The sequence below is a fragment of the Polyodon spathula genome, chromosome 11, assembly GCF_017654505.1.
Source record: "Polyodon spathula isolate WHYD16114869_AA chromosome 11, ASM1765450v1, whole genome shotgun sequence".
Lineage (NCBI taxonomy): Eukaryota > Metazoa > Chordata > Actinopteri > Acipenseriformes > Polyodontidae > Polyodon > Polyodon spathula.
Window position 1 is genome coordinate 15,925,660 of NC_054544.1, and position 27,919 is coordinate 15,953,578.

At 36.2% G+C, this 27,919-nt stretch overlaps 1 protein-coding gene across 1 annotated transcript; it reads left to right on the forward strand.

Moving 5' to 3' along the window:
* Window positions 1–3,640: 3,640 nt before the first annotated feature.
* On the forward strand, window positions 3,641–26,603 carry LOC121323099 (tissue factor pathway inhibitor-like). Its single transcript, XM_041263868.1, has 6 exons — window positions 3,641–3,857; window positions 15,046–15,246; window positions 17,357–17,533; window positions 19,066–19,119; window positions 23,337–23,516; window positions 25,431–26,603. The coding sequence occupies exons 1-6, from the start codon at window positions 3,728–3,730 to the stop codon at window positions 25,514–25,516; spliced, it is 828 nt and encodes a 275-aa protein (XP_041119802.1). The 5' UTR covers window positions 3,641–3,727; the 3' UTR covers window positions 25,517–26,603.
* The last annotated feature ends 1,316 nt before the right edge of the window (window positions 26,604–27,919 follow it).

Sequence of the window (27,919 nt, forward strand, 5' to 3'; positions counted from 1 at the left end):
CTTTTAAGACATTTAAATCTTTGTTACAGATTGATTGAGCTTTGCTTTTTTTTTTTTTTTTTTTTAAAGCTGTACATTCTATATGTGTTTCTTTAAAATGGGCCTTCCTGATTGGAGGGTTAATTTGTATTACCATTGTTTTGAAGGTCTTACATTGTACTGTATAAGACTTTTTTTTTTTCCTTTTTTTGATTGTTGGTATTTTTTTTTTTTTTGGAAGCTAAGCTAAGTCCCTGCATTTTACCTCTGAAGTCACATAATGAATACAGACCTGTAAGTCACTGGAAAATCAGTGATTGGTTACTGAGAAGGTGAAACGTGACATTATTTTTTTGGTTTTAATAGAAATCCCATGAGAGTATTTCTGGGAAAGGTTTATTTGTGTATTCCTGCTAATAGGCTTTTACCCCGATCTGCTTTCTGAAGTGTCAGAAAATGGCAACATCCCAAGCAATCTCTAGGCAGGTAAAACCATGTAATATTAAAACCAGGAAATGATTGTACTCCTTGGTGAAGTTTAAGACAATTTCAGTTTCTACAAATGTAATAAAGACTACTCCTAAGAGCTTTTATGGAATCTTATTCATAAAAACCTCATTCTTATTATTGTATTGAAATATGGCCTTGCAATTCATAAATCTTTTATCCATTTCACACAAATTGTATAACATTAACATCGTCAACCGGCATCTCGTGTGTGGTCATGGTGTTGTTGAACAAACTGAAAAAATTATTTCTAACAGCAGTAAGCAAAAAAGATTATATAACGAGTAATGTATTGAATTACAATACTGGTCTATTTGATATGTTTCTATAATAGCATGTGTACTGCTCCTTCCTCTGATAGTATTGTCAGGAAAACAATTAAATAAGCCCACACTTCCTGATGTTCCAAACAGAATACTAAAAGTCAACGCAAAAACATTAGTACTGGTGTTAAATGACTTTTTTTTTCATGTTTTAAAATGAAAACAATTAACTACCTAGAACTGAATAAATAACACCCACAGCATTAGGAGGTGTGAAATAAACAGCTGCATTTAGTTTGTGTTCTACTGTAATTGACTTATCTACAAATAAATGAATAAGTAAATAAATAACCTGATGATAAAGATTTCAGTCTGCATAGTATAACATAAGAACTACAAAAACAATTGCTATTCTGTAAATCTGTTGCTAAGGAAGGACATGTCACACCTGCCTTCATAAGCAATATGGTTCACAATGTATAGAATGCACACAGGCACATACAGTACAGTATTAAAATACTGCTTGTGGGAAACAAGTTACAAACTAGGTATGGTACCACGAACTTGCTGTAAAGAAGATTTCCTTGTTAAAAGTTGCACTCTACAGTGGCGGATATTATTTGAATTCTGAATATTTTATATAATTTGATGGATTCTGGCAGTTGTGACTTGCCACTAAGTATTTGTATCTGTGATGCCTTCACCACTGCCCTGAAGATAAAAAAAGTGAAAGGATAATTAATGTTTTTTTTAGTATTATCACCACCAATGCATGCATCCTCTTCAAACACATCCTCTACACATTGGAGACTATTTTGCATAGGCTACATGGAAATACTTCATAGTAATTTAAAACATTCAGACCTAACTGATGTCCAGGACCTCAAACACCTCTGGCAATCAAACTTGCAAAAGTATGAAAGTCAGTTCCCATAAAACCTGATTCATTTAATCTGTAACACCATATCACAGCTACTAATGTGAGCTTTCATTGCTTTAATTATTCACCAACGTAGACTAAGTTTGGGGTGTGTATTTGCCTGCCAGCATGAAACACTCAGAAAGCCCCTAGGGTTGAGTTTTGACACTATGTGCTTGGCTTGGCTATGTTGGCTACTCTAATTTGAAAGCTCCTAAAGCATTGATGAGTTAGTAATTAACTTTTTGCACAACCCGAATAAATTTAATATCTTCTGTAATCCACAACCAAACATATAATAAAAAGTATGAGTTTTTTATAAACCTTGAAAGATTAAAAAAAGGATAATAACCTAAATGATGTTTCATAAATATTTTCTGTGACAATGTTTGATGTTGTAATGTAATGGCCTGAAAATGACTTGTCTTTAATTATCTGTTAAAGTCTAAGAATATGTGGGAGCAAGATAATTTATAATCCTCATGCCATGAATATGTTGTTGTGAGGACACTAATTTGTCCTGACAATTTGGTAGGAACATTGTGTTGCTTTTTATGTTGGTAATTTTACAACCGCCATAATTTTTGTCCACATTTTTGGAAAGGAATACAATTAATTTAATGGTATAAAACTAGTAATAAACAATAAAAATAAATAACGAAATTCTCATGCAAGCACCACATTTTAGTCTGAGCCATTTTGATTAACATTGAATGTAATAGCAGCCTGAGATTTAAACCCGATATAAAAAAAGCAGATTAAAAATACAATGACCTTTTTTTTTGTTACCTTTTGTGTAAAGTGCTATGCCAATATTGCTGCGTAAGCATAAATTTATACTCAGACTGGTTGCTCTTCCAATGACATGCATAATGCAGGTCAAGAGCATGGACTGAATTTCAAGAACAGAACCGTTGATCCTTGTTAGACCTCACAAAATGCATTTCCAGATACCTGTGAAATGGGTAATACAAAATTGAACTTTCCATAGATTTTTGTTAGAAATATTTATACTGGATAAAAAATAGCCTGCTGAGATGCATTTTCTTTGCAGTAGTATCATGTTGGTAACAGACACTTGCTATTAGTAAACACACTTAATTAAATCAGTCACGGAACACGGACCTTGTCATCATAAAGCTTATCATCCCTGCTGGCATAAACATAGATACACTGTACTTAGTGAGAGATGTAATTAACAACATATGTTTGGAGAAATGCAGTACATTTTCTAAAGCTCTTCTTATCTAAGTTTAAGGAAGCATTAATAAACACATTTAAAGATGTTGTTCAAGGTGATGAGGTGCATGGCCAGTGTAACATAGATAAGTGACTTAGATTTTAGAAAAGTTTCTGGTTTTAAACAATCAACATACTTGCCCCTCGTGTTGCAGTTTGATGTATTTAGTCTCATAGCACTGAGATTGCCATTGGGATTCTTCAAATCATGACAACTCCAGAAAAGTAGTGTTTTGGGGTTTTTTGTGGCAGTGCAGTATGGGGAAGAAGGATGATATAATCACCGATAAACCGCACTACAAAAATCATGAAAATAGTGGATGTTCTTACATTAATGGGTTATAATTAAATTAATTCATTTAAAATGAGGTTTTACTGTTAATGTTTGTTTGTTTGTTTGTTTGTTTTATGGTTATAAGTAGGACAGCAATTCACACACCTTCACATACTTTGCTGGGTGTATTTCAACGTTTTGAAACAATGTCATTCTTGCCAGTCCTGACCTCCACAAGATGCTCTTTCAACCACTGCTGTGCTTACTGCCTTTATACAGCCTATTTGAAATGCATGTCTAGGGAATGTTATTGTTGATAATACTAGGACGCCTTTCACAAAATATACTGTAGCAAAAATTTAGTTTACTGTTTAAAAAAAAAAAAAAAAAAAGGCGCTGGCTCACATGAGTGGGAGTATGTATGTCAATACTTTCTAATCAGCCGGAAGTGCGTGGAGCTTTTTCCACAGAAGGGGAGAAAAACCTAAATTACTTATCAGAAAGTTTTAAGCCTTCGTGTGGCGCTGGTCTGTTTTTTTTTTCTTAATGTACAGTATATACTACTACGTCACAATGGGATCCAGGACGGTCGTGTTTCCTTTGTGTAAAATACTGATTTTACTTTGTATTTCGTATAAATGTGTCTGTAACTCCGATGCTGAACTGTTTCTAACAGGTAAGAAATCTGTCATTTTTTTTAATGAAAAATAAAGTATGGAAACTTATTTTTCTGTAAAGATTGGTGATTTACAGCTGTATTATTGCCAGTTTCTGCCTTTATATTATATTGGCTAATTAAAGTTTACTCAAACCAGGGGAATACATATATGCCTATTTGAGCCATTACGAAATACTGTAGTGCTGGACGGATTATTGAATTAAGAGATACGTTTCAATAAAACACTAGCGGAAAAATGTAAATAACAGGAACATGACTTACACGTTACGTGGAAATAGTAATCTATACCACTATTAACTTAGAAGCTACAGTTTCATTAATAAACACTATCCTGAATTAAATACAAAAATAAAGTTAAATCACCAACGTTTAGACTAGTCGAAACACGTGTCATTGTATTTTAGTTTAAGTATTTGTAAGCTATACCCTGTATTTTTTTTAATTTTTTTTTAACTTTAAAGGTAACCATTAGTGCCAGTCGTTATGTAAAGGTGGCACCCCAACACCGTTTACATGTAGACATGCTATGACGTCATTCGGGTCCAAATAGGTGTGCACTGTATGGGTATGATTCACTTCTATTACAGAAACTAGAATTATAACAAATGTATTTTAATATGGTTTGTTGGGCAGAATTTCAAACACATTTTTGTAACATATAGTAACATAATATACTGGATTTGACCAGAAGAATATTTTAGTTAACTCTATGATCTTAATCCCGAAACTATTTTAAAAAATAATATTGTACCATTTGAACTCATTTTGAGTTCACAGATATGTTTGGGTCAAACCAAGCATTGACTTAAGACTGGAAATATACTTTCTGGTGTGCTTGGAAGGTTCTAAAATATTTCTCGAAGGCCTGCTTTATGTATAGGAAGACCATGTGTGTTTACATTGCTCAAAGATCACTGCCACTACTTGCCTCACAAATTTAAACATTCATTCTACTCATTTGTTGCAAATTGAAGCAAGAACATGTCTGTTTGGCGCTGAAACAGAAGTAACCGGGTGCGTTACAAATCACAAGCCCCTAGATCCAAACTCTGAGGGGAAAAAAAAAAAAAAAAAAAAATGTGTACAGGGCAGTATTAATTTGCAGGCATAGTAATCACCAGTATCTAGTTGTGGTCAGTCGTAGCAGTTTGGAAAACTCAAATGTGACGTCAAACCAAAACAACACAACTGAACGTGGAATCTGTGCAAACTATTATATGAGATGGGTCATAGGGTTGCCATCTGGCCTCATAATTCCTGAACACTGAGACAGAACAGGATTTTGAAGTTGCCTTTAAACTGAAGGCAATCAACATGTGAATTGAGCCCTAAACTTTTGCTAAATTAATTCTGGTGATTAATTACCTTGAGGCAGCATAACAATACAATAATAGCTTTTAACAAATGAAATAAATAAATAAGTACATCATCAATATTTATTTATTTTATGAATAGTTTTAAAAATATATATATTAAAGTTTATTTATAGTTTCTAATAGTATTTCACCTTCTCCCACTGAAATCATTAATACTGAGCAGCTGTTCACTGTTCCTGACACCAGACAGCATGAACACTGGATCAGTTGTTATTTAATTGGGGGAGTCAATGTAAATTAGGGCTATATATTACTAATTAATAGGATATAAATAGCATCTTTTAAATAATGAGAACTGAAATATCATTTTGTACAAAATAAAAATAAATATCTTGAATAAACCTACGCACCTGTTTATTCAAGATGCTTTTTTTATTTTGTAAGATTTGTATTATCACAATGATTTAGATAATTAAGAAGCAGTATAAATTAAGCAAGTGCTTAGTGCTCAATTAGCGTGTTTACTGCTTTCAGTTTAAGGGCAACTTAAAAACCATGTCCCATCCCAAAGTGTTCTGGAATTATGGGGCCAGGTGGCAACCTTAGTAGGGACGGTTTGAGTCGGGCTGTGTGCGGCGGGCTTACAGTGATTGAGAATCTCAGTTCAATGTGTGCCCGAGAAAAACTTATCATCAGAAATTCAATTCTTGGATTCTAAATGATCATTTCCACAACGAAACTTGGTACCAGTTTAATATTTGAAACTAATTTATATAAGTAGCTATAGCCTGCAGCAAATTCTGCTCTGCTCCTGTTCCCTGATTACCGAGAGGCAACTGTGGATACAAGATAAGTTATGAGGCACTGATACGTTGTTGTTCTTTTTTAAAGTAAAGGTCTTTTAAATTAGAAAGGTGTTTGTAACAACTGACCTAATTATTTAAACAATGGAACCTTGGCAGTGCATGTGGGCTGCACAGGGATGGTATTTGGAATCAGCATAATACCCAAGTTTAAATGTTGTTTTTGTGATTGCACTGGCGTTGTGACAGCTACTGTTATTTAGAACATGGAATCATTTAATTGAATCCTGTTCAGTGCAGATTTTATCTGTGTTGTGCAGCTGAAATAGTAATTCATAAAAACTGGGTTGGTTGGCTGTCTATCTTAAAGAAAGGAAGGAGAAAAACATCAGGAATAGATTGTAAAAACAAGAAATCCTGAAGGAATTGCTAATTATTGTGATCAGCACTGTTGCATTGCAGGTTTTTATTTATTTATTTTACAGTCCAATACCATCAGTTTGGCTTGTTTCCCTTGCTGGTTGCCAATGGAATATGCCAGGTGCACATTGTTAGTCATAATAGATTGTGCTAATAAATTACATGCTTCAGTACATTGTGTTCCATACTTCTAAGTACAGTGTGACAACATGCAGAAAGTTTTCAGCACTTTTGCTAAACTTGGTTGTACAGCTGTGGATTATTCCCAATCTGATGCAAGCTGTTCCTTCCTGGATGATCTTGCACATGCAATATTAAACTGGTAACATTTCACATGTTAAGAGTTCACCGGCATGTGGACCTCACAGTTAATCTGAACCCCTTCAAGACTTGGGTCCTGACCCATGTGTACCCCGTTCGACATCTAAGACATCCTTTTTGAGATGGTGAAACACTTGACTAGTAGTAAAATTATGTTACTTTGAAGGTGTGTAGACATAATGGAAATGCATCAGTTCTAAGGCTGGGATCTTCTAGGGAAATCATATCTTTACCAAGGTGAATCTTCTGTATGTAGTAAGATACCTTTTTAAACAGGAAAACCGACAAACCACCAATAAGTATCTGAAATAACTAATATTTCACATTACTACATTCAATTGATTGTCTGAATGCGTTACAGATGTATTTTAAATACTTTGCAACTTCACTTACATATCAGTTAAAAGTGTTGTGCACAAATATCATAATTTCATTTTAATCATAAAATTACTCTAAATGCTAACTGTGAAATGTTCTTTTTCGAGGCGTCTGACAAGTACAGTATCAACATTCTGTTGTTTTTAAATTTATTTTGAAGACAACAATCTTGCTGTCTTTTGCTGTTGTGGGCCTGACATGCAAAGGTAGCACTCTTAAAAGATGTAGAAAGGGTAGCCCTCTGATCTGGAAAGTAAAATGTACCATTGTGTTGACAAAACAAAAATAAAATGTTTTCTTTTAATCTTCCATTTAAATGAGAACTGGACAGGAATAGTGAGTCTGGGCATTTTCCAAAACTATTTTTAAGTGAACTTTAAACTGACATTTAACATTTTAAAACAAAAAACAAACAAACAAAAAAACCACAAACATTATTTCCAGGAAAAAGGTCAAAGTTGAATCCATTTTCAAACTTACCGTAAGCCAACTGTTCGGTTACAATTGATAATTTTACAACTATTAAAATGTTTTTGTCTTTTTTGTCAAACCAAAACCCAATAGACGGTTTCATCCTCAGGAGTCCAAACTTCGATGGTACTCATTTACATAATTTACTGGTCACGTCACCATAGTACTATGTTTGAATATACCATGAGTTGATACAATATTATTTTACAGGTAATCCATATAAATAGAGTACAACATTCACATGTAGTTTAAAAATGCAATATTGAACAGTAGTCATGTTTTTGTAATTTCAATAATACAAATACACTTTTATTTACTCGTAATTGATGCTGCATTGCAGCAACACCAACTGCAGCGGACTGCAAAACAAAGCTTTATTTAACAGTCACCATTAAAAGCCGATTCAGTCACATTTTGCTACTACTACTAAAAATATTAATACGAATACTAATAATAATGCTTGTCAAGTGGCCCTGGAGATTGGTTGTGCCTCCATGACACATCAACAGTCGCTTGCACAGTCTGCATTCAACTTTTTTTTTTTTTTTTTTTTTTAGTCGCCTGGACATTTAACCAAAAAATCCCAAACAGTAGAGGGGTTTTGAGACATTTCTTTCAATACAGATTACACCATACAGCGCTTTGCTGGTGAGATGGTGAATGAAGAAATTAAAGGTTAGCCTCTGGGAGCACGGCGATGGCGGCCCGGCTCCCTCTCTGGCCGGAGGCGGCGAAGCTGGAGGGGGAGGGACAGACAGTGCTCAGTTTTTGAAATTTAAATTATTAGTGTTAGCGTATATTTTGTATGTTTCAAATCTATTCTACCTTAGCACTTCTCTTACACTGTCTTGTCACTAGGTATTCAGTACATATTGTGTGCTTTGCATACTATACCCTGCTCCATACACCCATACACTCATACATTTTTTCCAAGTGCCAAGTGGCTGTTAAATACAATTTTTCACATTTCACATACACATTTCAATTGCTGCCGTAACGCTCGATTGAGTGGGGAAGACAATTGGTCTCGCACGACGAGAAAGACCTAGGGCCCTTCCGCAGAAAGACTGCAGTCCGAGGGAGAGTAATCGCCCTCCGCACTGCCGCGGGCGAGGAGTTCTCATTTGCTTTGCGGAGCCACTGTTCCACCTCTCCCCATCTCGACGCCACCGCGTGTGGATAACTATGGGGAGATCGTGGACCCTGTCTGCCTCAGGGTGCATCAACCAGCCCCAGATCTCCTGGGACGGTGGTGAAGGTGGTGGTGCCGGAGGTAGTGGGGTGGCCCCTGATGCCGCGGGGTGAACAGTGCACCTCTTTCTGAGCATGGTTGTAGGGGCATCCTGCCCAGTTGTGGCCGTCCTCCTCACACCGGCCACACCAGTTTGCCGGTGGCACGTCTGGGCAGGACCGCCAACGATGGGCGTCCTTCCCGCACCAGGAACACCAAGGGAAGAGGCTGGCCAGGGTCCTCCAGCAGTGGCTGCAGCAGCTTACTTTTCTTCAGCTGCTTAAGACGATGGAAACGGCGAGAGCTGAGTTCTTTCCATTTTTTTTTTTTTTGTTTTTTTTTTTTTTTTCAAAACAACAAAAAAAAAAAAATTTACTCCCTTTCTGAGGTCTATTTGAAAAAAAAAATACTGCTTGAGCCTCTAGGTGGCACTATCCCACTTTGACACCAAATGTGGCAGGCGGGCGAGGGGATAGAGGACCAGAGACAGACTGCAGTTCAAAAAAATAAATGTTTTATTATAAATAAACAAAAATAAAGTGCACCAGGGCAAAATAACAGATACTCAAACACAAAAAAAGCAAAAATAAAAACTCACAAAATTAAGGTTTCCAGGCTGGGCGATGCTTTCACTGGATTTAGAAAATTCAAAAACCCACAAAACAACCACCAACCTGCTTCCTCAGCTACCTCCTCATAATGTGAAGCAGAGGCCTCCTTTTATATCAGGTGGTGGGCGCTGATTGATCGTTAATCAACATAATCAACTAATCAACCCCAGCCACCCGAACATAATAAACCCAGGCAGGCAGGGAAGTTAACCCCATCCCTGCCAATTTAAAAGGGCGGAGCTTTGCTCTGCCACACAGTAGGAGTATGCCGAGAAACGCGCTTCGCTCCCACATCATAAACCTGGCCTATTAAAATATAAATACCACTTTTAGGGAAATCTTCCATGGATGTTACTCATATTTTTATAAGGTGGAGAGACATTGAACGTCTGTTTACAAAAAACATGAGTAATAAAAGCAACTTTGAGCATGACAGTAATGCACTATAAATTCCAATGACCACGGCAAAAATAAAACTCACAAAAATAAGGTTTCCAGGCTATTTATTTATTTATTTATGGGCGCTGATCGATCGTTTCAACCTAATCTTTTATTTTTTCACAGTGTTTGAAGATTTTTAACGATTATCATACCGTGCAAATTTTATATGTTCCCATCCCTAATTTATATTACGAATATGAATTGAGTAAAGGGGCGTTCACACCGGATGCGGCGCCTCCTTGCGCACCGCTCTGCAGTCGTCGCAGACCAGCGTTCACACTGAATGCGGCAGGGGAAAGTCAGTGAGCGGTCATTTGTTACGTCACGGCTGCATGTACAGTGACTTGGTTGCCAAGCAACAAACAATAAATGCCAGCAGGAAGGGAAAACTCTTTTTATACAGAAGACAAAGCTTAGTAAAAAAATAAATTAAGTAATGAGGAGCAAAACATTATCATTATTTTTATAAAGCCTAATTTTAATCCCCCCACACACCATCATAATCCCTCCACAGTTACCCAAAATATCAGACAATAAAAACATGCTGCTTTTAAAAATTGAGATATTTTCTTTCTTTATGAGTTTTGTCTGGTTTCCCTGGTATAGGCAAAGAGAGTGAGAGTTAAAGGCATACTGTTAATGAGCATTATCGTATACACATGATTAAAAAATGCAACTACTGCCATCCCATCATATCAAACTTTTGGGGGTGAAAACTATAAAAGCAGAAACAGTCAGTGGTACTGTGCATCTGACAACACAATACCTGGAACAATGAACAGCAAACAGAAAAAGAGAATTGCGACCGCCCTGCTCTACCGGAGAAAGAAAAAACTATTTTATTCCATTACAATCTAAATGCATACTTTATAGACTCATTTTAGATGCTTTTTCTTCAAGATAAATGTGTTGAAAGCATGAGACGGTCCTCGTCACATTCTGACAAATTAAGCTTGCAAAAAGGTAATGGATAAAACACTGTAAAGCATATTTCAGCTTAAATTGTGTTTGACTGTCATGCCCCGAAGCAAAGGGAGTACAATTTAGAAAGAGAAGGTAAATCAAACATGAAATGCAGAAACAATGTGCTGGATAGTTTCAGTTCCATTCACCCGGAGGAAATGAGGCACTCCATTCCCAGGGAGGTACAAAATTATTCACACCACAGTATAGAGGGAAATGTACAGCATTGTATTTTTTGCTGCTCAAAAGAGCTATTTTTTGCATTATGTTTATTTAATAAACTGCTCACATTACTTGGGGTGTGATATTTTCCCAGTGAATTACAATATAGGGTAAGTTTGACAACCATCATCTTTTCTTCCTTGTTAAGCACCAGTGACAATGTAAAGAAGCAAGTCAGCAGCTAAAAACAAGAACCCTTTACATTTGAAATTGTATGTTTAAAAAAGACTTCCTAAAAAGGAATTAGTTCTTAATTTTGTCCTGGAAAAATCAATGCCAGAGGCCAGGAGAACTGTTTAGATAAATACCCAGTCACCCCATCAGTCATCATTTACTGGTTTTGGTAACAGATATAGCTGCGTTGTTCAGTCAACTTCATTGCTGTTGTCAAGGTTTAGGCTTGCTTTATGATTTCTCCTAGCTCCTTTAAGTAACATGCTATTGGCCAGCCATACCAAAGACTGAGTACAAGAAAGGTCAGTGTTGAACTACAATACCACTTTTTGTTCAAAAGAGTATAACCCAGGCAGTGGATTGGTTCCTTTGTGATGGCATTAAACTGTGTAGTTACTGAATATATATGATCAGATAGTTTTGATGTTTACTTTTTATATGTGTGTGCATGCAATTGAATTTTTATTGTGATAAAATGGTTTTGTGTGTGCTGCCAATGTTTCTCAATAGTTTGAAATTGTGACTATCAAGTTTTATAACAACTGTTATCCATTGTAGAAATTATATGAGTGTGTATAATTATTTATATATACACACACACACACACCACCCACTCGATGTATCGCAGGTGTCAGGGTCCAAAATAAATCCGCTATACATAGAGGGCCGTGATATAGCAAGAGACCCATAGAAAAACAAATAGGCTAACAAATAAATAAATACTATACAACCACTCCCTCGTTTTATCGGGTGTGTCAGGGTCCAGTATAAATCCTCTATGCAACCTGCTTTTTCTCATTTTTCATATTAAACTACATGTTAATGTTTTATTCCATTTTTATATGGATTATCTGTAAAACAATAGGATTTTCAATCAAATGTAAACTAGTCAATATGGTGATGTCACCAGTAAATTATGCGAATTAGTACCATTGACGATTCGACCATCCTTCGGTAATGTGTTTCGAACCTTCGAAGGTCAAAATGTACCCTTTACTACAGACCCAAATTTATGAGTTTGTAATTATATTGTTGGTAATTTTCATAATCTCCCCTCATAAAGTTAAACATCTGACGTGATGGCTCAATGCAGAAGTGTTTTTTTTAATTATTTTTTTTTTTTTATTTCAACCCTCTATAATAGAATAAGCATACGTGCCTCACATACAATATAATGTATATCAATATAGTGTCAAGCTGTTTGTTAATATTTGGTGATGCCTCAGAACTATGCAGCCCAGTTGTGGGGTGGCTAGCCAGCAAGGCATTATAGAAAAAAATCATTAATGTAACCAAATTGAGATAGGTAAGGGATATGTTGCTGGTAGAAGAGGATGCTGTCGAAATTGAACAAGCCTTCCCCACATAATTCAGTCTACTAGAACCCTGAAATTCTTCATGACTGGCATCAGAGAAATTGTGCAGCCGCTGAGAACAGTAGCATCCCGGTGTGGTTGTGTGAGATGAACCCTGGCCCTGTGAGGATTTCTGCAGTCTGGTTAACATTGAGTTGGGAATGGTGCGGCTCATCCAGGATTTAATATAAGCTACATAATCAGACATCACCAAGACCGCCTAGAGTTGAGAGATTTAACAGAAAAGTATTAGGATGCGTTTTCAATTGTCAAACTCTGTGTGAAATGCATTACTTTCCAATGGCAGGTTAAAGATCACGTAGAAGTCACGTAAAAATACACAAAGAAAATGAGCAACGTAGTTAGAGGTGGGAGCAATTCAATTATAGTTTTGTTTTGTAAAATTGTGATGAAAATTGGGAAGGTGGGTGGTTGTATCCACTCCATAACCTGGTCCTATATAATTTATACAATAATCAGAGATGCACAGTGTGTTCTACAGATCTACATGTGTCATTCCAGTATCCAAATACTTTTTTTTATGCATGTGAAATACCCTCATTGTTAATAGACCTCTATTATATCTATTAAATTTGAACACAGCTTATTCCCTAGCTTATTTACCTATGATGTGTGAATAAAAAAAAACAACTATAAAATCTGTCAGGGATATGTTGAAAGAAACAATTGCTGCGATATGGACATCATGGGATACACCAAAGGCAAAGTAATAAACACTTGAGACTTTTTAATTGTTACCACTCATAGTCAGAAAATACAGTGCTTTTCATATCGCTAGAACTTCTGGGAAAAGTCAGACCTTAGGTTATTGATCTCCCTTGACTCACCAAAAGGCGAGGAATGACTCCACTTTTAACTGTGTACTGTGGTTGGTGGTCTGGGTAAACAGTAGGTTGTAATTTTATTTGAGAATTTTCATACTAGTGGCTGCTACCAAATGTCCTGCAAACTGACAAAGGCATTATTTAGGCAGTCCTAGGGGATGCCAGCTCACAAACATTCATTTTCAAAATACAATCAGTGTTTTTCTCTGAACTAGCCAAGAACTTTGAACTAGAGCTGTAGATTATATGTACTTGTATACTTCAGTAACATGCAGTATATAATTTGAATTGAAAACAGACATACAGAAAACAGTAACATAAGCTCTCAACCCCACAAAATGAGACCAATGTGCCTCCTTAAAGCTCTTGTATCATACTTGAGAGAACTGTATTCAGAGGTTATTTTAAAATTAGAAGTAACTGGTACCTACTTCCCAGAGACCACTTCAATTATAATTGGAGCTCTCGAACAAAAATACATGTTCTGCAGAATAGTGCTACTGTGACAGCTATTGTATCACATTGTAAAATGTTGTAACAGTAGTGTGCAGTGCTCCTTGTACTATATCAGTATAGCTGTATGTTCTAATAGGAACCAGTGGAATCAGGCAACATCAGTTTAGGCTTGATTTATATCCTTTTCAAATTACTGACTCAGTAAAAGTTCCAAGGTCATTTCTGTCGCAATGAAAGCTGTTGCTTTTTCCTTCCAAATTCCTACTAATCCTGATGAGTAAGATCGACATTTTTAATTAGATACTGTGCTCTATTCATGGTGTTATATTCATAAGCAAATCTTGGGGTAGGAGGCTTGGTATATATCTTGTTTGTGCTGCAGTTTCTTTGTTTTTTTTTTTCAAAAATGGCACCCTTCTCAATGAGCACACCTTAAGTTGCATCACTCTGTTTCGTATTTGTGTAGCCGGGACATTTGTCTTGTTCATAAAGTGTGCACCCTTTAAATAGGATCCATCTTTTAAATAGTTAATTTTCATATTAAAAATACTGACTTTCCTGTTGAAATTTCTCATAGCTTCCCAAGTTCATATTGTATTTTGCAGCAACAGAGGTGGATTGCTAATATTGACTGTTTCCATACTTGTTTGGATTTTCTATACTAAGAATTATAAACCTGACGGAATGTTGTACACTGATTTACAGTAATGGTAAAACAGTTAAAGCCAGCTTTAGCAGTATCATAACCATTCCCTCGGTGCATACAGCACTTAAGGTAGGCAGTCTACATGGTAAATGCAGCTCGGAGCAGGAGAGAAATATGTTGCAGATGAAGACCTGTAGTTTTGCTTTACATCTAATGTCAGCTAGCATAGATTATTGAAAACTCATGTTGAGTGTGCATGAAGAAGAGATGTCTATTAGTGATATGGCAGGATGCAATTTGTTTTCTGTACCTCATCTGTGTTGTCACCCCATCTCAGGCAATCATTTCCTGAGGTAACTTCTGTAATGAGGTATGTAGTCTGGAGGTTTGAGAGTTCAAGTGTTTTTGAAAATGATAGAGAGCTTATTCCTCCCAGTGAAAAAAAATTACATTAAAAAAAAAAAAAAAAAAATAAGTTGTATGAATTCCCTGCACAGCAAAATTGTAACTTCTGGCTTTTTCCCCCATACAGATGGAGTGCAGCCTGAGTTGAGAATTCACCATCATTTCTGTGCCCTGAAGATGGATGAAGGTCCATGCAAATCAATCCAACCCAAATTTTACTTTGACATTGACACTCAGAAGTGTGAGCCTTTTGATTATGGAGGGTGTCAGGGCAATGAAAACAGGTTTAATACTTTGGCTGATTGTGAAAAAATGTGTTTAGTACAACGTAAGTGGTTGATTTTTTTTCACATTTAAATATTTTGTCAAAAGTTAGTCACTCTGTCAAGCCAGGTATTTAACCAGACTTCAGGGTCTAGGTCAAATGACTACAAATGTCATACTGCATGACCAGTTCTAATCATTTTTTCCTTTTTAATCTGATCTAACAGCTTGACTGTTACATACAGTACACTGCCAGGACACTTTTAAAATAACCAGATATCAGGGTTTACCTATATCACAGCTTTGACATGATATGACAAAGACTCAACAATGTGGTGAGGGATGTTCATGCATTTAGTCATTAATATTTTAAGCAATAAGTGCAGAGACGCAAACATCCTAGACATGACAGTTGGATTGAGATCGGGATTGTGGTGGCCATGGAAGATCCCTGAAGTCTTCGTCATGAGCCTCAAACCATTTGCACACAACTCTGGCACAGTGAATGGGTGCATTGTCTAGAAGGTAGCCATTGCAATCTGGGTACAAGTGCAGCATTGCCTTGATCTGCAACAATGCTTTAGTAAACTACTACTTTCATTTGACCTTCCAGAGTAATCAGTTACCTAAGGGTATATCGGGAAAACATTCAACCAGGTATACATGTTCTACGATCTAATAGTGGACAGGCATTATACCAATTGCATACATTTACAGAAATATTTCCAGAGTAAAGTTACCCAGGTACTTGTGTTGTTTCTCAGCACAAGAGACCACTCTAGGCAAAATTACACATACTTTAAAGCATCTTTCATTTCAGCGGGGGCTTCTCGTCTAATTATTTTCAGAATAATTGTGTCAATATCCTTCTGATGTTGGTTATCTGTATAAAACAGGTCAATTTCTGAACTGGGTCTCATTAAAGGATTACTGCAATACTCAGCAGAAACTGGTTTAACACAATACTACTCAATGAACCCACACTTCATTCAAGATTCCGTCCTTGTCTCCTCCCATTAACCACACCAAAGGAGACGATTACGGCGTCACGTCCCCCTAAAGTACCCTAAGCCCCCCCCCCTCCGATAGCTAGTTCAATCACGTCTCCTCCAATTCATGACTGAAACTTCGCTCACCGTACTAGGGCGATGACTCCAGGTACCGTAACGCCGCCCTCTTCCTGAATGGCCGGCTCCCGACTGTCCCTGGGATGAACTGCCCAACCATTCAGTAGGAAGCCCGCAGCTCCTGTTGTACAGTGCCCTCACCGGTCGAGAGGGAGATTTTTGATTCGGATTCATTCGCTCTCCGTCACAGACATATAATACGATTAAACTATCAGCCATAATAATAATAGTAATAAAGTGTGACTTACTGTATATCAGCAACCCAAGTGTGGTCTTTTGATTTGTCTTCCATCCTGAAGCATTATTTTCTTTTGTGATATTTGCCTTCACGTCTTTTTTTTTTTCTCTTCCCATACAATAACAGTCCTGTCATTTTGTTACAATAGCTTTTTATGTAGAGCAACAAGATAATGAGAATAGTTCCCTTGCTGTTACTGAATCAGGACCTCCTGCTATAAGAGTTGCTGCTGGTTAAAAGTGTGTTTGGTTTGTGTGTCAGCCACATAGGGTATGCAAAGGTGTATTAACCCGTTGCAGCCCATTTATTCTGCACGTGCCAGGCTCATCGGGTCCAATTTATTTTATATACAAAATGTGCTGTTTAAATTGAATAAAGTCCTTTTATTCACAGTAAAACAGGTTTAAAAGGCACTTCATATCAACAGGACACTCAGCACCGTATCTTCAGCCCTGCCCCATCCCTTGTTCGCTGTATTTATCATATACCTCATCTGAGACATACATACTGGTAAATCCACCTCCTGATAACTGGATTATTCAACAAACTCCTCAATAATGCTATCCAAGTCATTATTTTATTCCTATAACATCTCAAAAAGCTTGGCAAATGTCTGCATAGTGCTGGATGTGAAGCAGCTACCTTGGTTGTTTTATCTCTGGTGAAGGTACAATGTGTATTGCTTAGATCTGCCTCCAATTTTTTTCTGGCTTCTCGGACATTGGAAGCTTTTCTCAGGTTTTTTTTTTTTTTTTTATATCTGTATATCCCGAGTGTACCAATCATTTTCACACTTCTTCATTTTCCAGGTGGTAAAGACCCATGCCAACTGGAGGAGGAACCAGGCCCATGTCGGTTGATAGTCATCCGGTATTTCTTCAGTACCATTTCTCAGAAGTGTGAGCCGTTCATGTATGGTGGATGTCTTGGAAATGCCAATAACTTCCGGACATTAAAACAGTGTCAGGATAGCTGCCACCATAAAAGTAAAGCTTTGTTTATTATACATGTATTATACATTTCCAGTATACAAAAACAGATGTTAATGAATGTTTGTTTAAACAGTTGATATTGGGCCTTACGCACAAGAACTGTTTTAAGGAAACTTTTTTAAAGCAGTATTTTTTTTTAAGCCCATTTTAATTTAAAAATCGAGTTTGCTGTCCACAAAACCCTTTTCAGTTTAAGAAAAGATGAGACAACAGATATTAAAGTTTTATATGGTATATTAAAGATATTAAAGAATATGGCCTGAGCTATAAATCGTTTCTGATTCTGTTATAGTTATTGTTCAACGTTTTTTTGTTTTGTTACTGGTGTTGTCCTGTAAAGATGAACTGTTTCACTGCGACAAAGTTTTTAACCCGGCCATAGCAATGATGCACGTTAATAAATAACATGTCTTTATTGCTGTTTTATTAGATTCTATCAGTCAGGTAGTCCAGTGAAAATTAGAGATATCTTGCCATGTAAATGATATAGATCTTACTCTTTGAGATCTTTACAGTTCATATCTATTCACTTGTTTACAAACCATTCGATATGACATGCCGTCCCTTACATTATGCCCATGGGAATGATTTAAAAAAAAAAAAAAAAAAAAATCTTCCTAATTTTCCTAACTGTTTGGGGGAAAAGGAACAAGAGGAGAATATTGTGCTTCCATGTCCAAATACAGGGGGAAAAAACTTGATTCATTTTGTGGATGGCACCGTCTCATTTTACTTATTTATTTTTTTAAATAATCTCTGGCAAGACCTAATTGAGCAGGTATTTTTTTAATGTAATCGGTCATCATAATGAACAATACCAGTATTGAACAATAAAACATTTGTTGCCTAACTATTATCAAAGCTAGATAGATAAAGTCAAGAATTGCAGGCTGCCCTACTAACACTGGAAAGACCTCCACACTCACAACAGACCAGTAAACTAATCTAATATAAAGCTATGTGAATCGGTGCCCATTCTTTTCATATTAAATGACTAATCCTAAGGTAATGTTTCTGTGAAGTTAATTAGTGCCGAAAGAATGTTTTAAGATCCTAAAGAATTATTAACCCTATACATACCTGACTGTACACTACGCTCACAGAATGCCAGTTTGTTCAAAATCTGTACCAATTTCTTGCCCCTAGCCTTTAAAATTACTTACTAGCTTTGGTCAGACGAGCACAATTTGTCCCTATAGATATTATACAGGGATATATATATAATATATATATATATATATATATATATAGTATATATAGAATATATATATATATATATATTTTTTAAATGCATTGTAACCTTAAGATTGTAAATTGATTTTAAATACCTGACTAACAACTAAAATGTTTCTAAATGTAATTTAAACTATTCATTTTAAATTTTATTTTGCTTTGCTAATATTTGTTCAGTGCTTTGAGAGGACCTTGTCTTTTTAAAAGGCGGTATATAAGTATAATGTTGTTGTTGTTGTTAAACAAGTTTTAAAATGGGTCTCTAAGAAAAAATATTCATTTTTCTTTTCCAGCCATTGGGGTACAAGCTGAACCTACTGAAAAGCTGAGGGTGCCTCAGACTAATAGTAAGTCTGCTATATATTCTATTGACCTATTTCCAGCCATTTATAAAACTGCATCTGAATACTACATCCTCAAGGTATTTGGATGCAGAATCGCATTTGGGACCAGGATGAGTAGTAGAGAATAAGATCAAAGGGTTTACTTCCTCTCTGTGAACATTGACTTCAAGCCCCTTGTTGCCTTCTTTCATGACTAGTAAAAACTCAATTATAATTTAGGTAATGGGTTTTGCATGCATTTATGTTTTAGAATTTGCCATTAATAGGGCTGGCATGAAGTTTCTTGGCACAAAACAATGAACACTGACATTATAAAGAATTTCCCATAGGGGGCACTGTTGAAGCCCATAACATTAGTTTACTGTGACTGTTAACTTCACAGAGTGATACAATGCTGAATGAATGAGTTTAGAATGAAAAAGATTAGCTTCAGTTTGTAAGACATGGAAATAAATTGCGGAACTTGGCTATTGGAGAGTAACGATATTCCTGATTGTGAGCTGTGATCCCATTATTGGGGCTCAGTATAAACAGATTCCCAGTTTTAATCTTCTGGCTGTTTTCAAGCTATTTTTAAACTAGTTATGGCAGAAAAATGGCAAATTGACGGCCACAAATGACCGAATACCAAAGATAGTTCATAGATATCAGAGTTGACTAGATGAGTCCAGAGTTTATCAGGTCAATACAGAGGTCTGACAATAACTATACATACAACCAGGCTGAGGTGATATGTCAAGCAGTTTCTTTCCCTGTAGGCTCCTGGTGGCAGCTAGAGTTGAAATGAACAAGAGATGTTAGGATTTAGATTTCAGCTCTTGTCTCACACACGGTATGTGGTATAATTGGGAAATAGCAAGATCTACAGCAAATTACATTGAATTGAGCTTTGCAGAATCTTTTACAATTACACCAAGTACGTTGTTGAGGCATTGCATTTTATAAATGATTAGTAAAAACTAGTCAAGTGACTATACAAGATTATACAATATTACGACATACCCATTTGAGAACTAAATCAAATAAGTGGATAAGCAAATAAACAGGCTAGTCCAAGGTTGCTGTTTCCTCAAGTTTGAAAACTTTTCTAGTAAAGATTCAAATTCTGTTCCTTTGTTTTGTGAAAGATCATGTATGTATACATTTAACCAGTGCCCTGTTGGGCTTAGTATGATTGGCTGGGATTATATTTATTGTTTGTATTCCCTAAGAAACATGCTTACATTAAATGAATAAATGACAAACACAATAACATTTCCATGTGTCCCTTGACACTGCATTTGTCCCACTTGCTGTGTTTTACTCTGAATAACGTTACTCATCCAAAGTGGTACATTTCAGAAGAAATGTATTCATTGTAAGCAGTCTTCTTTCCACTATATAAATCTATAATCGCATGGTGTTCATCCTTCCTTAGGCCAATAATCAATCAATCTTTATTTTATATAGCGCCTTTCATAGTGGACCACCATCACAAAGCACTTTACAAGATGCAGTAACAACAAGAAATCCATAATACTTTAAATACAGAGAAATGCATAATACATGATATACAGTTTAAAAAACAAAACAATGCATAATACATTAGTCTGGTCATTATTGTGGAATGATTTGTGCTTCCATTTGTTGATAAAGGATATACATAGTCAATTCTACTAGAAGTGACACAATGGAATGGAATGTCTTCATTGCAATGCTGTTTCTGTGCTAACAGGAATAGTTATATTACAATTTAAGGTGATCATTGTATATGTGTGTAATTTATAAGATGGAGAAATGTGTGTTATATCAGGTTGATCACTATAATAAGGTTTGGCATTTTGCTGTATCAGAATAATGAAGAAACACCCAAATTTAATTGAACAGCTTTATTCAGTATACAGTAGTTATTTCAACTTCACACTGATCAATATTTAAACTGTATATTTAAAAGAAAACAGTAAAGAAATTAAAAATAAATAAAAAGTACTCTTCCATGCTGAATACAGTAATTGCGAGCCCTTTCTCTTGAAAAACATATCCAGCGTAGATTGCTTCATATTTTTCGTGCTTTTCTCAATACACGCTGTTTCAATCTTGTTACCTCCTCACGCCTGTTGCCATGGTTGCAGCTTGTGTGAAGATGGCAAAGGTTACATACATCACACATGATTTGCACTACAATAGGTTATCTATGAATCAGCTTTATCTTTGAATTAGCCTACCAAAGTCTTGTTTTCACTGAGAGAATAACACATTCACACTGCAGAAAGTTTTTTGTGTGTGAGTGTGAGAGACGTCACACAGAGCTTTTTTTCATTTGCCATTTTATTAAAACTTGCACAAATTCTGTTGACAGTAAATATGTGCAAGGTATTTTTTGTCATTTGTAGTGAATACGAACATCTGATTTTTTCAGATATTTGTCCCAGCATACACATGATGTGCAAGAGAATAAGAGAAAAAAAAAAAAAAACATTAACAAAACAGATGTGTATTAATTTGGCAGGAGGTTCTTGACTAAAGTCTTCCTTCATTAAGATATGTGTGCAGTATACCACACACAACATGTAATGAAAGTGGATTCCAATAAAATATTTATTCCCTTCAATGTATTACAGCATGGTTGTAAAGCTGTATATATTAAGCTGACACAGCTGTTACATGAAGCTCTATTGCCACCTTGTGGTCTTGTAATATATTATTTGTTTTGTCTGAGTGGCAAAAGTGCAATGATGATATAGGTGTGAATAACTAATCCAGCAGACTTGAAATAGGCTACAATGGATAAACCTGTCTGGTTAATTGATGTGGAGCAGAATATAAATGAGTGCTAATAAGGCTTTTTTTATGGTGGTCCATGACTAGCTTGAACAGATTTTGTTCTTTTTTTTCTGTTGCAGAGTACTTGGAAAATTAGCTAGGGAACCTGCAATTAACATATCTGGGGGTGAAAAATATTGTACTGTTTGAACAGACACTTCTGTTATTCATGGATAGGAGGAAAAGTTATGCTGTTTCCCCCAAATAACTAATGGTAAAGCCAGGTGGTCTAGTCAACTTTCAGTTACAATGCTACATAAAAGAGCTATAAACAGGGATCAGATTATTGTGTTTATATGCAGGCCATGTTAAGAGTTTTTTTAATATATTTCATTTTTAAGCTAACCTCTTGCCAAAAAAGGCCGTACTTACTGTATACTTGTCCTTTAGCGGAAACCTTATGGCTTCAGCTCAGTCTCTAATGAAACTTAGTCTTTTGCTGGAAACATCACTGGAGCTAAAAAAAAAACAAAAAAAACAAAAAACACCACCATTGTGGTGCTGTATTGCTGGTTCGTTCTTGGCTCATTAACTAGAGTACAGGCAGTCCTCGCACTTACGATACAATTGTTTCCTGAAGGTCACGTTGTAAGTCAAAGCACATTTTTCCCATAGGAACAGTGTTTTAAATTAGGGTTACGTTCCTGACTCTTCAGCCAGATAATATAGTTTTATAAAAATGACCCGTTATATTGTACTCATGCAAACATTTATTTAACTCTTTACACTGTGCCTGGTGGTTATGCACTGAGACACCTACCTGGCTTGTTTAAAAGTACAGACTCGGGGCTTTCCAATGAGTTATTCACTGTGTGTACGTGGTACTCCTAGCAGGAAATACGGTCGTCTGAAGTTAAGCCCCTATTCATGTGACAGAGTTCAGAGCTTCGGTTTTGTTTTGAGTCCATTGCTCTTATCAGTCATTGTTAAGGGTAAATAAATTCTAAAAACAAAAAACAAAAAAAACACTTACATGCATAAATGAACGCTAGACTAAGTCAGGGCGTCCACGGCAGGTACTGCACTGACACCGAGCTGCACACATGACGCATGGCTCGGGTCTCGCCGTGTCGTAAATGCCATAACGATGTCGTAAGTCGAGGATCGTCTGTACAGCAGTTGCACTGGAGCAGAGTGCTGCAAGGTTAAGCAGGACATTTTCAGCGACTGGAGGCGTGGAGTCTGGCCTTTGCTTCATTGACTGACCAATGAATTGCTCTGTGTTTGATCACTGTGAAGAATGCCTAACACATTCCCCAACATTGTCTGGTATGCAGTCTTTCAATAATAAAACAACCAATTTCACTTTGCTCAAAAGCATTCATGAGTTCATAAATGTAACTTTACTTGACTGATAGTATAATTTACATAACACTTTGCCTGAATTTTGAAGTTAACTACTCATTTGTGATTTGTAGCTCTAAACGTGCCAGACTTTTGCCTGACTCCTGCAGAGGAAGGTCCGTGTGCGGCTTCTGTGAAGAGATACTTCTACAGTTCCACCCAGGAGAAATGTCAGCAGTTTGTCTACAGTGGATGTGGTGGCAATAACAACAACTTTATCTCCATGACAGATTGCAGAAGAACATGCATGAAAGGTGTGTAGAAAAGTGTTTCTCTTAATAGAAAACTATCAATGCATACAACTGCTTTTGCTCATGATTTAGCTATATTTAGTACACTGTTGTTCTCTGTACAGCCTAATAGTAATTTAGCCATTTCCCTATCTTAAATTCATCATAGAATGAAAACATATATATCTTAGACATACCCCAGAACAAAATGATAGCCACTCGGTGTCAGAGTCACTGTTCAAACTGCTTTAACGTCACCCGGCTCCTGATGGAAACAAATGGGATTAAGTCGCAGTGGCAGGTGGACCAACACTGATGGGAGTCAGGCTTACAAACCGATCCCTTGATGTCGTGCAAGTTGTCTGTTTGTGTTTCCAGAGGTGACTGTGTCAGTAATAGTGCCACATTCATCTGCTGCTCTGCTGGTATTCCAGTCCAGCGTCACTGTGAACAGTCTCATGCCTCTTTGCCACTGTACACCGAGCCGGACCGGGTCCGTACCGAACCCTCACACTGTGGTTAAGGGGAGACTGGGCTGTTTTTCCACTGCCGAGCCATGCTACTGATGTCGAAAGACCATTATTAATTATTGTTATTAATTAACTCCAATTGCCAAAAGAGGGGCAAACAAATGGTATTAAAAAATGTATAGTCCAACTAACGGTACAGCTGTATCTTGTATCGCTATATTTAGTAAATGTATTTAATGAGTATTGTTGTTTTTCTAGTTTTTTGTTTCCGTTTTTTAAATAAGTTTAGAATTATTTTATTTTCCGCTTGTTTTTTCTTTTATATTAATATAATAAAGGTCAATAATGAGAAATGTTGTAGAATTTTGTGTTAAGTGTACTGTACCTGCGGTTTATGTCCATTTGCTTCAAATTGTCAGAAATTCGGGCATAAACTTTCTCATTTCTGACACACGACTCCAGATCTTCCTGAACACATCTATCTGCCCACAGAGAAACTAGAGCCTGCACTTCCTCAACGTCCCAAGTCTGTACCTGTCTTTCATCACACTTGCTGCCCACCATGTTTGTTGTTTTTTTTTTTTTTCTGGAGTGTGCTGACTGATGCAATATAATGACGAAAATCCTTAACCCCGCCAATGGCTCGGCTCAGCTTGCAGCCAGATTCGGATGTCTTGTGAGGCCAGAGTTTCACGGTTTGGTTCTCTCTCGGCTCTACAAATAGCCAGTGGAGAACCACCCTGTGTGCCAGTGGAGAAGGGGTATTACTCTGATGTTTTATGTCAATAGTCTGAGTGAAAAATACTCCCTAATTCCTTAAAACTATTGATATAACTGAAAGCTGTGAATTATAACTCATCATGCCACAAGGAAATACAGCCACCATTGCTATCTTTGTATTCTGTCTGCTTGTGTTGTTTGCGGTGACATAAGCACCAATATGATAGGGACACACATGACTGTTGCTGTCAATAGTATGCACCTGAAAACTACTACAATTGTGATTGGGTACTTTACAACTAACAAAAACCGAACAAAACAAATATTATTTAGTAATTGAGGGTTATAGATTTACCTATAGTTCAATTGTGGAACCATCTACAGTATCGATATACATTAAGGTGCACATTTTTATTAATTGAATGGTTTTTTGTTTTTGTTTTTTATAATTTGACCCTTGACCATTCTAATTGGCTTAAGGAATTGAATTATTAAAGCAGCGCGCCAAAAGATCTTGATGAGGGACCAGTCATTATTTCTAATGCTAATAACATTTATTTTATAACCCTGGTTAGCACTATTTTAAGTAATTTGACATCACCTGACTATAGAGAAGATTGTGCTGTTGTGACAGTCTGTTGTACAGTATATTTCTATATTTATCTATGTGAAATACCAGGAAACAATGTAGTATAACAATTTAAACGACCCCAGGATATTACTAATGCATTGCATTTTTCTCTTTTAGATGTTAAGAAGAAATCAACAAAGCCAAAGAATCGTGGAATAAGAATAAAGAAGAAAAACAGGAGAATCTTAATCAAAGCTTCCTAATCAGTTGCTGTCTACTGCACTTAAACAGAATCATTGCTCTGAATCATTTTTCTACTTATTTAATGTACACTTCGTGTTGTCTTTGAGGTTGTTTAGTATACCTTGATTAACTGGACACCAACGGGACTGTTTTGTTTTTGTTTTTGTTTTTAATTCTATGAGCTTCTGTCATTCGTTTTTATTGTTTTGGGGTTTACTGGCTGTTATGAGAAAGAGACTGTGTAGTTAAGATGGCTGTATGTACAGCTTTTAATGTATTTGGTGTCTTTATTTATTGTGAATTAGATGATTTATATGTTGAACTCTGACAGGTTACTATTTTGTTCAGAGTATGACCATGCATTTTTTTGTATATTTCAATTCTGTGCTTGTTATTATTAGAACCCCTATGCATGGTTTAGTGGGCAGGAGCTAGGGCTCCTCCCCCACTGATCTGTCCAGCCAAAATATTTGTCAGCCTCCACATTTAAGCCCCATGTCAAGCCCTTATTCTGAGAAACCACATTAGACTCCAGCTCCTTTAAGAATTCAACGTGATTTACTCACTGCACTGTGTTACACGAACCTGTCTTGCTCTGAAAAGCAATCTTCATTCATCATTTGAAAATACTGTATATGAATTAAACAAAGTGACTCCCCAATTAAACATCATAAAGAGCACTGGGAAGAACAGTCTCTTAGGGTTGTATCCCATTTAAGCAGAACTCCTGATTAACAGTTTCCCCAATTAGGCGGCACCAAATGTATCTGGATGTTTTATGCACAGTCTAAGAAAGTGCATTTTGGGTGCAGGGACTGGTCCTGGCCCACAGAGGGCGCACACGCTATTAAAAGTCCATGCTATGATTGCCTACTTTTTAACATCTGTTAGTTTTGTGCAGTTTGTCTGTTTGATTTTAGATTTTGATTTTAAATTATTGTTCAAAAGGTAAAATGCTTTTTGAATAAAATATTGTTCTGTTTTCCCCTATAATATGAATGTTTACATTAAATGTGATGTGTATAATTATAAGCACTGGATCTTGTTATAAAGCTGAGCATGTATGTATCTAGCAACCATCATATTAAAACTGATTTTCACAAGCCACTGATGGAAACCAGTGCATTTTGAATATGAAATCTGATAATTAGATCATTCTTGTGATGGTTTCTTACTGTGGTACAAAGCCAGCACTGAATACATGCACCTTGGACGATAATGCAGTAATAGGGACTAAAAATTGACCTTTTTTATTTGACTTATTTTTATTTAATTTAATTTAACAGTGATTTAAAAAAAAAAAAAAAAAAAAAAGCTTATTTTACAACATTTGTTCTCAGTGTTGTCAATTGTTAAAAGATGTCTAATTGTATATATTTTGTAGGTCATTACCACTATATCCTAGAAAGTCATCCATAAAGTTATGAAAAGGACAGGATGACTAGTTGATCTTTTGCTGGAAAATAAGGAGGTACTTTTTTATAATAATTTAAAGATGATTAATTGAAATTTGAGTTTTGTAATATTTATAGCATCTATACCAGGGGTGTCAAACTCCGGTTCTTGATGGCCATAGGGTTTTCTGGTTTTCATTCCAACTTAGCTCTCAATTGACTTCAAGGTATTTTACGTTTGATGATTTTAAAAATGCCCTTGATTCAAGGTACATAACCTATAGAACATTTTGAGGCCTGAAAAGAAGCGTTAATTCTTAAACTGAGTTTGTAACCCCTTATCTATACAATGCTATTTCAGGGTATGGTAAATAACTTTATTCTACACTAGATGGCAGTCTCAAAGCAATTTCAGTATCAACAAACACAAAAGCATAGGTGTTTTTCATTACTGGTCTGTGGAGCCATTTGGGAATACTGGTCAATCAAACATCAACCAGTACTCTAATCATACTGCGTTATGTTTAATTATCATTGTTAGTTTATGTTTTTTCAATGCATAAAACACCTTTTACACAGGTAATCAGGAGTGCTGGTTGTATACAGGAGCATCATTTGGCAGGTGTTTAGGTCCTTGTAGAGTTGGAGTGTGGAAATTGGTGGAGGCAGTCACTTGGAATGGCATGTAAACAATAACAAGGATGTCTCAATGGCAACCATCGGAAAATCTTGGCTTAAGTGGATATTAGCATTACGTTATGGAGGGCTTGCAATACAATACATAACAGTGTGTTTGTTACCAGCGCACACAACAATAAACCCTACCCAAATAGTACTTTGTTTAAGGTACAACGTAGCCTAGGTTTACAAAACTCAATGAAATTGTGATATTATACATAAAGCCAAAGAAAAGTCACCTTTTCCACGCATAGTCACAGTGTACAGACCAGAACCATGAGACTGTCTCAGATTGTGGTACAAGTGCAGTCAATTGCTATAGTCATAAGGTTTGTAGGAATTATTTTAACA